General features: G+C 37.7%; 1 protein-coding gene across 1 annotated transcript in view; it reads left to right on the forward strand.

Annotated features, from left to right (window-relative positions):
* Positions 1-15,224, forward strand: part of LOC145994947 (carboxypeptidase E-like) — a 101,411-nt gene that overhangs the window by 18,662 nt on the left and 67,525 nt on the right. The window contains exon 2 of the mRNA XM_083131463.1: positions 2,283-2,479. Coding sequence (XP_082987589.1) covers positions 2,283-2,479 — 197 coding nt within the window. The remainder of the gene's footprint in view (positions 1-2,282; positions 2,480-15,224) is intronic.

Consider the following 15,224-nt stretch of genomic DNA (forward strand, 5'->3'; position numbering starts at 1 on the left):
CTTCTAAGAAAGCAACTAATCAGATTTCTCTTGATATGACTTCATGTGACTTTATCGATTCTTTTAATACTTAAAAATATTTAAAAAAACGTATTCAAATATTTGAGTAAAAAAATATTGAAGTAAAAAAAAGCAAGACTAGCAGAATCTAAGAGGAGCAGGACAAAAGGATACTGAAGATCGAATTAGTTTTCATGTATTTCTTGTACTTTTTCATCCAGACGCCGAAGAGCATCTGCAGGAGGAGCACAGACGGGCATTTTCCCCCTCGATTTCAAATTTTATACAAAAAAAATGCATTTCGTAAAAATTTCTTGCTCGCTTCACTCACAATGTCTGCTCTTCTTACTTTCTCGTCAAGTTCAGAGCCGTAGCTAGGGGGTGGCGGTAGTCGTTTCTGGAAGCCGAGGAATAAAAAATGTAGAATGGAATGCCATGTCGCTCCGTGAAATTATTTGCGCCCTATTAAATCAATATTGTTTTCAGTTTGCAAAAATTTGGATCTAAAAATTTTCTTCATCGTTTCGCTCGCAATATCCTTCTTCTGTAATGCATTGTAAATTACCAGAGAGAGAAGCAAGACCAACTATGTACTTCAGACTGTTATTGCTAAACACTTTTGTCTTAAATGCATGAACAATTATTTTGAGGAAAAGGAGCGCGCACAGTTGAGAGACAATTTGTATCATTTTTGCTGTTGGTTTGTTATGAATTGATTATGTAATGTATTTAAATAATATGTCGTATATATATATATGTGTGTGGGGGGTATGTGTGTATGTACTATGTATGTATGCATGTATTAAAAAAATTGAATACGTACACAATTTAGTGTTAACATGTTGCATATGTATTTTCTTATTTTACGTCGCTCCATGTTGCATATGTGTAAAACATACGTTGTATAGGAAAGTTATATACATGTCACATGTAAAAAAGAATTATATTCGTCATGAATTTTTTGTCATTCAAAAATTAAGTTTGTGTGATTGTATTAGTTAATGTGAAATTGAACGTGTTGAAAAAAATATTTCAATTCGTTTCTTCAAAGACAAATACCGTACTTTAGCACCGACTTCTACCCTCGCTTTGCGTGATAATAATAACGGATAATAACGTCTTTGATTCTACTACTATTACTACTACTGCTGCTGCTGCTGCTGCTGCTGCTACTACTACTACTACTACTACTAATAATAATAATAATAATAATAATAATAATAATAATAAAAATGTTACTATATGATTATTATTGTTGTTATTATTATTATTATTATTATTATTATTGGCCCGTTTATCCTGGTACTGGCACCCCTCCCACCAGACAAAAATTCGTGTTTCCGCCTCTGCATTATTCTTTTAATTATAAAATGAAATAATGAAGAGAAAATATTGTTTTATATTAAACTATGTACGTAAATACACTACAGCATCAAAATTCAATGAAAATATACCTAAAGAGAATTATGATGTAATGAATGTTATTGGATATGATTAAAAACTGACACTTTGATAGGTAGATTAATGGATTGATGTTGAATACCCCGGATTTGTAAGGCACATCGGAAATGAAAAAAAAATAACACTAATTTAGAAACTTTTATTAATCTCCCGTAAATCTTGGTTTCAAGCTTAAACATGTTCTTATTGCGCTCAGGTAATAATGCGAAATATGTACAAGTTTACTGTTTATTAATTCTAATAATATTTATACTGTGATTATATAAGACACCTGTACTTCAGACTAACGAAATAAATGAGATTTTTTTTATTCAGATCTCTGACATATTTTGTTACAGGTCCCGCGTATGCCAGCCCCTGTGGCGGAGTGGTTAGCACATCGCGCTACGACGCCAAAGGTCCCGGGTTCGAATCCTGGTTTGGGCATGGATATTTGTGAGTGTCCATTCATCAATTTCATCATATCATCACTCATCCCCACCTTCGCAAATTACCCAAAAGTAGCACAAGAATCGAAGTAAAATAAATCAAATCAAATCACAAGGTCCCGCTTATATTGTATGGCCCAGGCCCCCCACCCACCTATGACCGGCCCTGATTATGGCAGAACGGTTTTGATTTTTTAGGAACCGACCACGTGACAGTTTCTAGAGAATGACTTTCAGATGTTAAATAAAACTTGCATCAAAATACAATAGAATGAAACGAAAGTAATACATTTGTGGTTTCTAAATGTTTCCCTCATACTTGAAGGTGCTGTTTGAAAACAAACCATTCACACTTTTAGAGAAAAATTTGATTTATCTTATTTTCTATTCCAGTGAAGCCTGAATTCAAATACATAGGAAACATGCATGGGAATGAGGTACTGGGCAGAGAATTACTTCTAAAGCTGGCCGACTATCTGTGCGAGCGCTACCTTGCGAATGATGCCGACATCCAACGTCTTGTGAATCTCACCCGCATACACCTGTTGCCTTCCATGAACCCAGACGGCTGGCAGATCTCCACGGACACGGTAAGTACAACTATATCACATCTTTCAAGTACATTGCCGAAACGTTAGTAATTTTGGCTTTTTCTTTTTTGTATTTTTTGGTAGTTGGTTGTACTAATTTCAGTGGCGTTTCCAAGGTGACGTTGATGGGGGCCATAACCCTGGAAAAAGAACGTCAAAGGCAGGAAAATACAGCAAAATGAGGGCTGATTATACAAAAAAAAAAAAAAAGTATACGTAAACGCTCCCTTTCGAAAATCCTGGGCACGCCACTGGCTAACGTATCTAGAAAAGATGACCTACAGTCATGTATGGCTCAGAATGTTGGGCAATGACAATAGAGAAGAAGTGGTTGTTAAGGTTGGAAAGGAAGATCCTGAGAAAAATATTTTGACGACGAGGGATGGAGAATGAGGACAAATGCCCAACTGCAAGAACTGTTCAATCAGCAGGATATTCTTGTTAAAATAAAGTGGCGGAGAATATGGTGGGTTGGACATGTTCAGAGAGAATGGCGGAAACTCGGATCGTCAAGAAGATATTCATAGGAAAACCCGATGAGAGAAGGAGAAGAGGAAGGCCCATGAAAAGATGGCTTGATGATGTGCAAGATCATCTTAGAAAGCTGGGAGTCAAAGCAGGGGCGATTCCTCCATGTAAGAAGTGAGGAACTTCCTACAGTTCATTTACACTTATTTCCAATCTTCTACTTTTTTAGGAGTTTAATGTGCGTTATAAAATTATCAGCGTAATGTGCGTACATTTGACTAGGTTCGCTACTGTTTGCTACCACTCGCTTTCTCCAGCTGACAGCAAAAAACGACAGTCTTCCCTGCTGCTGAGGAACCTCGATCTTCCACCTACAGCGGAATAGGCGAGGGGTGTTGAAGGGAGCGGGAGGGGGTTTCTCGGTTAAATGCCCAGAGAGGAAGGATCGAGGGTTTCCTCATCAGTGATACCAACCCTAGCATTATGGTTCTATACCTACCATAATTTGAACTTCGCTGGCATCTAGCACCCTGTGTTTGGCAAGTGCTCTTCACGCGCGTCCTTGGGAGACAGATACATTTAATTCAAAAGAAGATACCTTGAGGAAAGAACAAATATATTTTATATCTTATTTGCACTTCTCTAGCGGACTTGTTTCAAACAAGAGAGAATATGCCGACTAAAGGACAAGTTGCTTTTATAATCACATGCCGGTCCATTCTCTTGTTTTAATCTTTTCTTTATCCTCCCCGATTACGAAATGAACATTTTATGAAAGGAAATCGGTAGAAAGTTGGAGGTCGCAAATAAACATACTGGTTGCCGTTCCCAATCGTCGAATTTTCTCCAACTTTTTCAAGCACACAATACTGAACCGAACCCATTTCATTCATACTGAACCCCTCAACCAGACAAACAATTAGAAATACAATGCCTTTCAGATCAAGGTTGCCACATACAGTACAGTTTTACACTCAATTCTCGGAAGTATCCGAATAGTGCTGTATTCCGCAAATTACCATGTTATTACTCATAATATAGACATTGCTCTCATCCAGGAGCCTTACCACCTAAAAGGAAAACCAGTTGGCATTCCGAGTCGAATGCAAGTCTACTCAACATCTGATAAACCAATGACATTAACTATAATCGCCAATAGTGACTTACAAATATGGGGAAACACGTAACATTCTCAAGTTATTTGACACAAGATGGACAGAAAAGTGTCAATACTAATTACTACTAATAATAAATAAATCCTAAGTAGCGTGGCTTGTGGAATTGTATTCCCTAATTGTAGAAACTTGACCCAGTTTATTCACTGTGTAACCTGTGGCGAGTCTCCACTTGTTCTAACCAAATTGTTTTCATGCAGTGCAAGATTATGTTGGGCACCTCAAAAGGTGGACTGTTCAGTACTGTGAACATGTCAGTATTCTAATATATATATTTAATAGAAAAAACTAAGAAGAGTTCTGAGAACTTCAATGAAATATATTACAAAGCAAAGAAAGTACAAAGAGACTATGATGAAGAAATGAAGATACCTAGAACACCCAGCCGTCAAATAGGAGGAATAATGCACGAGCTGCGAGCTAAAAAGAATATTGCAAAGTAAATCATTATCGTCCATTTTTTAACCACTTTGCTAGTTGCAACAACTTATTCCAAAAATGTGAAATGGCTGTCCCTCATTCATTGGAACGGTGTGTCAAAATGTTGGATGTCCTAGTTGATAGATTGGATTTTGATAGCCTGATCGTACCTAGGCCCGCTATACGTCCCGGATTTTCCGGGACAATCTCGGAATGATATCATTTGTCTTGGTGTCTCGAATATTTTCTTCGGCATTCACAAATGTCCTGGAATCGGGTGGGAAAGAAGAAATGATTAACACTATACTTTCCTGAACTTTAGTTATATTTAAATGGGTAGTATTAAAATGCTCATTTTACTAAACGATCTAACTGTACATTGAACCGCTCCCTTCGATAATAGAAGAGTTATCGAGTTACAAGAAGATGCTGCAAAGATATATCCGTTTGTTAGCAGCACTGAATTTCAGTTGCAAATCTCTTCCATTGCATAGTAAGCTGTTTACTGTAAACAGTCAGTGCTTGGGTGCCCGCACTGTTCAGTCCGCAGTTCTCAAATAACGTTTCGACATTGTGAGATAGAAGCTTAGTTCATTATGGTACATAAACACAACTTTGTCGGGTCCAGCACCCCTCCTACCGCTTCCCAACAAGCTTCCTGTCAGCAATGTCCCGGATTTTCACTTATGAAATATAGCAACCCTAATCATACCAAAAGTTGAGCCCCCCCTTACGTGAACTATATATACGCCCATATACTACATACTAAATACAATTAACAAGAAACAAAAAAAGGAAGAGAAGAAAAAAAGAAAGAGGCAAAAAATAACAAAAACAAAAGTGAAAACAAAGGCTCGCTTACACAGAAAAAGGGGGGAATACACAAAGAATACACACATTAGTAACATGATTGTGCTTGGTGTCATATATGCAAATCAATACAAATCCATATTCCTGGAGCTTTGTTCCTAACAAAGCTCCAGGAATATATGGAGTAACACCTTCCGCCTTCAAACACGGAACAAGAAAAATGCTATTGTATATTACAAAAATATATAACGCTATGATTAGAAACAACTGCCACCTACAACAGTGGAAAATGGCTGTCATCTCTCCGCTATTCCCAAGGAACTATAGACGAATCAGCCTGCTGAACCACCTGGCCAAGATATTTGAACGTCTGTTGCATTCAAGACTGCAGAACCTGTCTTGGAAAGAACGATATTACCAGATTTTCAACATGGATTTCGCCCAAAAAAACCACCGAAACCCAATTGCTGAGGGTCGTCGTAGATAATATAACAGTTAACTTGAACCGCAAACTCTTCACTCTAGGACTCTTCATGGATATAGGAAAAAGCTTTCCATAGGGTATGGCATGAAGGCCTGATATACAAACTCCACAGACAAGGCTTCGCACCGCCAATGCTCCATATGCTTCACTCTCTCCTGACTAGCTGGATATGCATCGTCCGTTTCAACTGGACAACACCAACGCCACGACCAATCACGGCACGAGTCGCACAAGGTTCTATCTTATCACCTCTGTTATACGCATTGTATACAGCAGATATGCAGGGTTGCCAATTTGGTGATTTTTACACCAGTTCTGGTGTTTTGACACCTCAAGTTGGTGCCAACTTTTTGAATTTGCACCAAGGCGAAATTCTGGTGTTTTTTTTTCTTCAGATTTTCTGGTGTAAATTCTGGTGCGAAGAATCTCATCGTTATATTCAATTTGTAATGAGTTATAACGAAGAGTATTCTATTTTTTTCTTTCTACACTTTCTCTGTGGTTATTATAATAGCTTCACTGGGTAATTAAAAATCTATATCTATTAATCAATGTAATTAATTTGTATATTTTGAATACACTGGAACAGATATTATTACTATTCCATAATGACAACAATATACACTTAATATTACTTTTATACAATTTGGCCGCTAGGTTGTTTAAAATTCTCTTTAATTACATTTTCGCCCTCTTGACTTCGGCGCCCGAGGCGACTGTAAACCTCCCCCCTCTTTCTACTCGTAGCTACGGCTATCATCACAATTCCACTTTATCACGGGAAGCAAATATTCGTACTGTCTGAACAATGCACGTTTCGGAATTGATGAACGATTTATCCACAGTTCCAGATTCTTGTGAAAAAGACGTTTCCTTTGTCAGATGATGATGATGATGCCTTATAAAGGAAAATAGAAATATACTATTTTTATGCTATGATTCACTTTTGTGTGTGTGTGTGTGTGATGTAGCGCTATTTCTTGTGATTTTTCATTTTGTTTATAACTTTTCCAGTGATTTTTAAACGGAAATGTAGCGCTTTTGTCCGCTCGCATTTGGCAACCCTGAAGATATTGCTACCAACAGACAAACAACTTTGGCGGTATATGCGGATGACACTGCGGTGTTCACCTCAAGAACGAACCTTCACTAATGTGAAACTTTAATGCAAATATACCTTCGATCCTACGAAGAATGGACAACAAGGTGGAGAATACGAGTGAACGCGGATATAAGTTCGACAGTGTTCTTGACACTTAACCATCTATTTTGATATTGTCTCACTAACAAAATGGAAAAGAAAAACAAAAAAGAACACACTTTATAAACACACACACACAGACACATGATCACCCTTTCACACAGATAAACAGAAAGGCAGTATATTTTTAATTACACACACACACTCACACACACACTCACCAAATATCTGGGATGCATAATTGAGAGAAGTGGAAGAGTGGATGAGGAAGTAGACAGAAGAGGACAAAGGGGTGGTGGACTATATCAAAGCGTACAAAGTTTAATATGGCACAGGTATGTACCTATGAAATGCAAGAAGGTAATAACACATACTATGTGCCAATAATTATGTATGGAGCAGAGACTTGGACAATGACAGAGAGAGACAAAAGAAAGATGCAGGCAGTGGAGATGAAATATTTAAGGAGTATATTGGGAAGACTAAAAGGGATAGATTAAGGAATGAGGAGATTCGACAAACAGTGTGTGTGGTGAAGCTTCAGGACAGGATAGATGAGGCACAGATGAGGTGGTTCGGACACATGAAGAGGGTGGATGCAGAAAGACTACCAGTAAGAGCTTACCATGCACAAGGAGTGGGAATACGGCCAAGGGAAAGACCAGATAGCGGAGAGTGTTAGGAGAAGAGGACAAGATTGGAACACTGTGGAAAGAGAGGAGTGGTGGAAGACGAGAAGAAAGTGGAGAGGTTTGACTTCTATGCCGACCCAGCCAGAGGCAGGAAACGGCGAAGGATGATGATGACACACACACAAGCACATTTAAAAAAGTACATAATGTTACGCTTATATACAGTCCGAAATGGTAGCTATGCATTAACGATATGTTATTAATAGGATACTTTTTGTTCCTGTGCCTTACTTTCTTCTGTCATTCTCTACACCTGCTACTTAATTTGGGAAGTTAAATTTTTAATATCCTTATTTAGTAGATGTAATTTTAACAGTTTTTTTGAACGTCATAATTCAGGCGGCAACTAGTTCCAAAGGCCTGATAAAGTAAAAAAAAAATGCGTCTTGGCTTAGGAATAGCGATTTCATGCGGAAAGTAAAACGACAAAGTTTAGTCGCTTATAAACTTGATTTGCAGAATTCCAATCCAGTATTTTATATGTAGATGCACATTGTCAGCGCCCAAATGATGAACACGCAGGCACATGAAAAACCAAATTGGTATGTGCATGCAATTGATTCATGTGTGAGTAGTACTTACAAATTGGGAATGTCTTAAATCAGAAAGGAATGACAACTATCAAGGTTGCCCGCAGGGAGGACACTTGCCCCCCTGAGATATCTGGAAAAAGTTCATGTAATTCGAATAGTGAAATTGTTGCTATATTTTATTACAAAGAATATTTATTTTCGCTTCAAGTAATTGTTTTTGGACTTCTGGATTAAACATTGTTAATTTCAAGAAATTTCAGACACTTATTATACTGAAGAAAATATCTAGAATTAATCTCTCTTAAATAACATCCTTTGTAATTTCTCAGCTGTTTGGGATTACGAAAAGTCGGGAAATCATTTCCCAAAGTCAAGATCTGACCTTGATAAATTCACACTCCGTCATTTTGAATTATTATTATTTTTAGAGTATCCTTCGGAATGTTAGAACATGAATCAGGTACCATGAAGGACCGTAGATTAAATGGTTTCTGTTTGATATCTGAGCATTGTGAAAAAGCAGACATAAAACTGCTCATCAACAAAGCGATAGATGATTTTGAAAAGATACAAAACAAGGCGATTCCAGTTTCTACTTAAATAGTAGACTCGTATATGAACTTGTATACAACGCCAAAGTATTTTCAATTCAATTTGAATATTATTATTTGTAAAGTAATAATAATAATAAGTATAACTATAATAGCAACAACAACAATAAGAAAAATAACGATAATAACAACAACAATAATAATAATAATAATAATAAATTTTATGAGTGAATGGCAAGATATGAAATCCTACTCACCCCCTGAGAAAAAAATCTTGCGAGCACCCTTGATAACTATACTTTTCTTGGATTGGTGAACATTTTAAGGAGGGGGATCGAGCCAGACAGTTTCCCCTTCAACACACTGGAGAGGCAACAAACAAAAACTCTTTGCGTCCTACTTTTTTAATGATATAAGCCCTTGCAATCCTTTTCGACTTCACACATACATTTGTCAGAAAAGAAAATCCAAGTTATGAACCCTTCTATATAGAAGCCTCTTAACAACGGTTGCTGTTGACAACCTTTGTCTTGACCGCCAATCATTCCTTGTATGTTTCTCCTTGTGGGGGCGTCATTTCCGTCTAGATAAGCCCATAGGACGCCTCCGCGCTATGCAGCCCTTAGATAACCTTTCCATGACATTTTTAATCAAGTTCTATTCCCAACAGTCGAAGGAAAATTACCTTTCTTCTTTCTCTCCTTTCATAGGAGACATCGCCAAGCACAGTCTCATTCTTGTATTCACAATGCCTACTTCCGGATTAAAAATTATGGATTCTCTCGAGTTCAGACTCCAATTCTAAATTAGCCAGTAGACCTATATAAAAAACGAGTAACATCAAAATTCAACTTCTTCTGCGTTAATCTATGGTGACCATTTTTTTCGGGTATGCCTTCGATTTTTTATCGTCGTGAGAACAAAAGAAAACGACCGCTCTCTTTGAAGCTCTATAAATAATAAACGTGTAGTGCAATCGTGATGAAAGTTTAATATCGTAACGAAGCATAAGCCTGTACATTTTCTAAAGCTTCATTCTGACCAAGGGTCGTTCACTTGTTTTACCATCAACCTCCTCCTTTTAGGTATTTCAAAAATGCAAAGTCAAGTGTAAATAGACTTCCTGGGGTATTGGTGCAGCAACCAGCTTACAGGTAAACAGGCAGTAATTCTGCTAAGAGAATAGGAAGTCAAGTTTCCACTGCAGAGTGATACAGGAGTAGGGACATACTTTTGATTGACTTGGAATAGTCAGGAGCAGCTTTTCGTTTTCTCTTCGAAACAGACTGAGTCTGTCTGACTCACCCTGACAAGCAAGCCTTCAGTACAAGCCTACACTTTGTTCTTGGATTCGATCATCAGACTTCACGTAGCCTACCCTCACCATGTATGATTCAGGTTCAAAGGTTTTTATAGAGTCCAAGTGTTAACAGTTTGCCATTTCTAGTTCTATTAGTGTATCCTGTTACATTAGTACCTCCTGCCCCTTATCATCTAGCTCACCATGAGCAACGAGTGCTCTACCACTAAGGATGAATGATAAGATGATACCTTAGGGTATGATACGATATGGTCCAGGAAGAAAGGATTTCAGTACAATTTTTAATTTCAGATTTTTTTAATGGGCTAAAAAGTTCTTATCAATTATGTGAAATAACTTTATCTTAGTATTGGGTAGTCCTAAAAATACGATCTTGGTCTTGTTTTGAAGGTCTTCGCAACTGGTTTTAAAACCCATTGTCACCGTAAACTCACATTAGTATTATATTCGATAGCATTTGCATCCATCCAATGCGACGTCAGTCAGAAAGGGGATAACAGGATTTGTTTTGCAATTTTCATCTTAATAGTACCTACGATAATAATAATAAATAATGCAATTTTGTATACTTAGCATTGCAATAAAGTGTTGCATGTTAGATTCTCAGTTCGGATAGTAATTTATTTATTTTTGTTTTGGATGGCGAAGTTAAGGCACAAGCCTTTTCTTCCATTTAGCCATCTCTACACTTTATAAATTGATTATAGTACTAACTGTTTGTGAAATATATAAAAACTGAAAACATTATATTACGAGAAAGGAAAACACAAGAAAAGAGAAAAGAAAAACACAAAATAGAAAAAGAACAAGAAAATGTATACATTACATTGTAAGAAAAGTAAAAAAAATACACGTAAAAAATAACACACACATAACAAAAATACTCAAATTACAGAAAAGTCAGTGGGTGTTGTTCCTGCAAGTTTTTACGAAGGTTTAAATGTATTTTATTTTCCTGTTTTCAGTACTGGTAACTTTCCTCCAGAAGATGATTTCTTAATTTTGATTTGAATTGGCCGAGAGAAGAAGAGTTTATTATGTCATTAGGGAGGACGTTTCACGCTCTGGTAGCAGTAACCGTGAAGGAGTTTCCTTAAAACGTTGTCTTGTGCGAGGGGATGGTCAGCAGAGAGTTGTCGCGTGAACGGGTGGCAAAAGTGTGTCCTGCGCTTAAAGGGTTGAAATCGAGACAGTAGGTAGGAGGGCTCTCGTGAGTTTACTATCTTGTAGAGCGCTGTAAGAGCGTGGAAGCGACGGCGAGTGGAAACCCCAACAGTCACCTCGCCTCCTTGCCGGTGAATGTCAAATGCCGAAGAAAAGGTGGGACTGTGGGAGGTCAGGAATGTGCACGACGCAGCATGTCCGATCCCCTATCCTTTACCACCGTCACAAAGGAAACCTTATGAATTATAATAACTACCGGGCCCTAAACGAAATAAGCATTTTGCCTGTAACATCTATGAAAGTATGGATCTACAGAGAACTCCACAACTTATTATAATTTCCCCAAATTTCTTCCGAACCTTATTTTTTTTCCACAAAAGTGGGGTGCGACAATTGCGTGAAGCTTTTTATTAACCCCTTGAGTGTGGAGTTTTCTGGGCAAGTTAGTACTGCACTACTGGAAAATGGAGGGTTCATTATTTATTTATTTATTTATTCTTGTTTTGCAAAATTCCGTTTTATCACTCCCTCCTCCTCCTTTGTCTTCTTCCTCTTCCGATTCAGATTCACTTTCACTGCTTTCAGAGGTCAAGAAGAAGTGCAATTCGGCTCTCGATGGTGTAGTGGTAACTTCGTCGCCTTGTAATCAAGGGGCCCCGGGTTCGATACCCAATGGAAGCACAATGCACCGTGGTTCAGATCCCACTTTAAACCGTAGATCCAGTTTCGATAAGTCTATGTGCGCATAAAGTGGAATTTAAAAAGGTGGGGGAGAGGGACGATGAGTTGAATGCTTTCCGTTACTTTGGGTCATAATACTGCAACACCGCAACGGTTAATTTAGCTCCAACTGCAATACTTCCGTAGCATTTCAGTCACATCTAATACTTCAACAGCATTTCGCTGACTAGTGACCGAGTGGTTATCACATCACGCTACGTCATCAGGGGTCCCAGGATCGAATTCCGACCTGCACATTCTTTGTGAGTGTTCCTTCATCAATTTCATCATATCATCACTCATCCTCACCGTCACAATTAGCCAAAAGTGGCAGAAAAGTGACGTAAAATAACCTAACTGAATCAACCCAACAGCATTTTTTACCCTTCTCTGTGTTCCACATTTACGGATCTGCCCCCCACTTCCCTCAAAAAAATTCTGGGTACGGACCTGGCCACACTGATGCGCCAAGGCGTTCCTGTCGCAATATTTCCTGCGTCGCGTCGTATTGAAAACGGGGCCAAGAAACTAATCTGACCTTTATTGGTTGTTGAGTTCAATTTGGCAGGAAATGAGGGAGAGTGCTTTTTGGGATCGATCGTATGCCATCTTTTTCTTCCTCTATCCATCACTTTCTCAGCCGTGTAAAATTTCCTTGCGAAAGGCTTGAACGGAAGGGGGGGGGGGGGGCAAAAACGTAATTATGTTTTGAAATTTAATGTATTACGTTCACGACAGACCATGCCAACGAGCGATCATGAGTTCTGAATTTGAATCACACAAGCAGCGAGTAAATTCAGCTTCTTGCTTTGGGAAGAGGGAAAAGGCAGCATGGCATCTGTTCCTTGAATCCAATGTAAACACGAAATGTGCATTATTATTGTTGTCTTCGTCAGGATAGTCTAATATGTTGAGGAGGCTTTTGATGGGGATGTAATTGACATAAATACTAAGTGTGCGTGTGTGTGTTGTGACAATAGCGGACGCAGAAAGCTATTTTCCCCCTGAATCCCTTGGTTATCATTATCGTCATCTTTTTTATACAATAACTCAGAAAAAACATATAAATATATAATATAAAACATGTAATGGATCATATTAATTTTCCTACATAAATATTTTCCTGAGCATCCATTTTTCTACTGAATTTCTAGGTTTGCGGTTGCATTTCGCAACAAGTGATTTCTTCATTTTCTGATTTTATAGAATAAATACTTAAGTTAACATTAAAGATAAAAAATATTCTTAGAACTAATGTACTTCATAAACCTTGCCTTCTAATTCAATGACTTAACGTAAGAAATACGAAATGAGAAGTTTTGAAATACTTTTGTTTCTCCTCTCCTAACAATTTCTTATCAGCCAACAATAACGAATTCTTAAAATATTATTGATTTGTTATTGATATTAAACTGTGTACTTCACTCAGTTTCAGGGAGGTAATTGGTGATCATTCCAAAACACACTCAAATGCCAACCTCACATCCACATGATGACTCGACTGCATTCTTGCAGACTAATAAGGCTGTGGCGTCTTGACTCAGCAGTATAATCCTTTGTGGGGCTTGTGTAATCCTGCCCATGTGTGTTTGTGACTGTCGTTTCATCAACTTCATCTTATCACCATCCATCTTCATCTTCGCAATTAGCTAAAAGTAGAAAAAAAACTAAATAAAATTATACATCTCAATCAACTGTGAGTTTCATAATAAAGATATGCCTGAAATAGCTTGGGGCACATATAAATACCACTTGAGCCCACAGGGCGCCAAGTAATTATATGATTTGTTTGGTTTGATATTGAGACCCAAAGTGCAACAGACACTTTTAAGTTGAAATACTCTCACTGGCTTTTATTGGAGTCATTACAACACGACGTGCCTCGGATTGTACAGAGTTCGGGAGACATAGAATTTCAACAGAGTTTATTAAATTATAATATTTTCAAAACATAAGATGATACTACCTTAACCGCAATGTTAGCACAGTAGGGGAAGGGGTACAAATATGGAATACCAGTTTGTTGTTGACCATTCAACGACAATTTCTTTAAAAAATGTATGTGAGAAACTCCCCTCCTCTTCCTTAATTAGTTCATTAATAGAATATAAAGTTTAGACTACTTAACATTAGAGTAATTATTTGTAAATAATATTTTCCTAAAAGTCTATATGATTGCTCCACAAAAAAATGGGTTACAAATATGGAATACTAGCAACATTGTGCAGAAAATGAACATATTAACGCAATTATAATGAAAACATTAAATAAGTGAACACTGTAAAGTCACAAGTATGCGAACATTCCTGAACTTCACATGTCTGTATCACTATGATTATAGGCTACTATTTACCTAGTTACAAAAATCGCAAACGTAAAGTCCATTATCATATTCTGCACTGAAAATAACCAGCAAAAACCCTCAAAAGGGAAATTCCATTGCTTTTACCTTAATATTTTTTTACATGAATGGGGTATAAGTATGGAATACTACTATTCCATATTTAAGCCACTGTTACCTTCGAATATCAAAAGCCAAAAGTGTATTAAATCTTACCCCAACAATGTACGCAAATATACCAGAATAAAGCCTGATTGATATGCTACAAAACTGTATACCATCAGTGGCGAAGCGTCCTATGAGGCCAGGAGGCCGGGCCTACCCACGCCATCACTCTTTTAAAGGTGTATTTACTTATTTCGTCAAAACACATGTGATGCAATGGAAAAGTTTGGAATTTTCTTTTATGATAATTACAAAAAATTCTAACCCTGTCCAGTATACGAACTTTCCACGGAGTGAGGCACATTTGCTGGGGCCTCTTCTCTTGACATTCTGCCGTACGGTCGTATATGCGGGAAGCCTAATCTTACAAGTACTGTACGTATGCTTATAACGTGCTCCTGAGGCCGGCCTCGCGGTGTTACCTACTAGAACGAACAGAATATCAGCAACACTGCATTTCCGCCAGGGTTGGAAATTTGTGGTGTACCGGCATTTTTTGTAAACATTAGCATGTGTTCGTGCAGAGATATTTCTATTTCATTGTACATTCTCCATATTTTGTACGAAACTTAGGTTTTCCTTCCTTTCATCGACAAGTGTAAGTGAAATTGAAAATTACGGAGTAGGTGTAGTTCTGACTTCGTTTTCTGGTCAGAGTGCTGATGGTCTTGTAGATTCACCCAACACCGTAGCGTAAACA

The sequence above is a fragment of the Lepisma saccharinum genome, chromosome 11 (assembly GCF_977018435.1).
Source record: "Lepisma saccharinum chromosome 11, izLepSacc3.1, whole genome shotgun sequence".
Lineage (NCBI taxonomy): Eukaryota > Metazoa > Arthropoda > Insecta > Zygentoma > Lepismatidae > Lepisma > Lepisma saccharinum.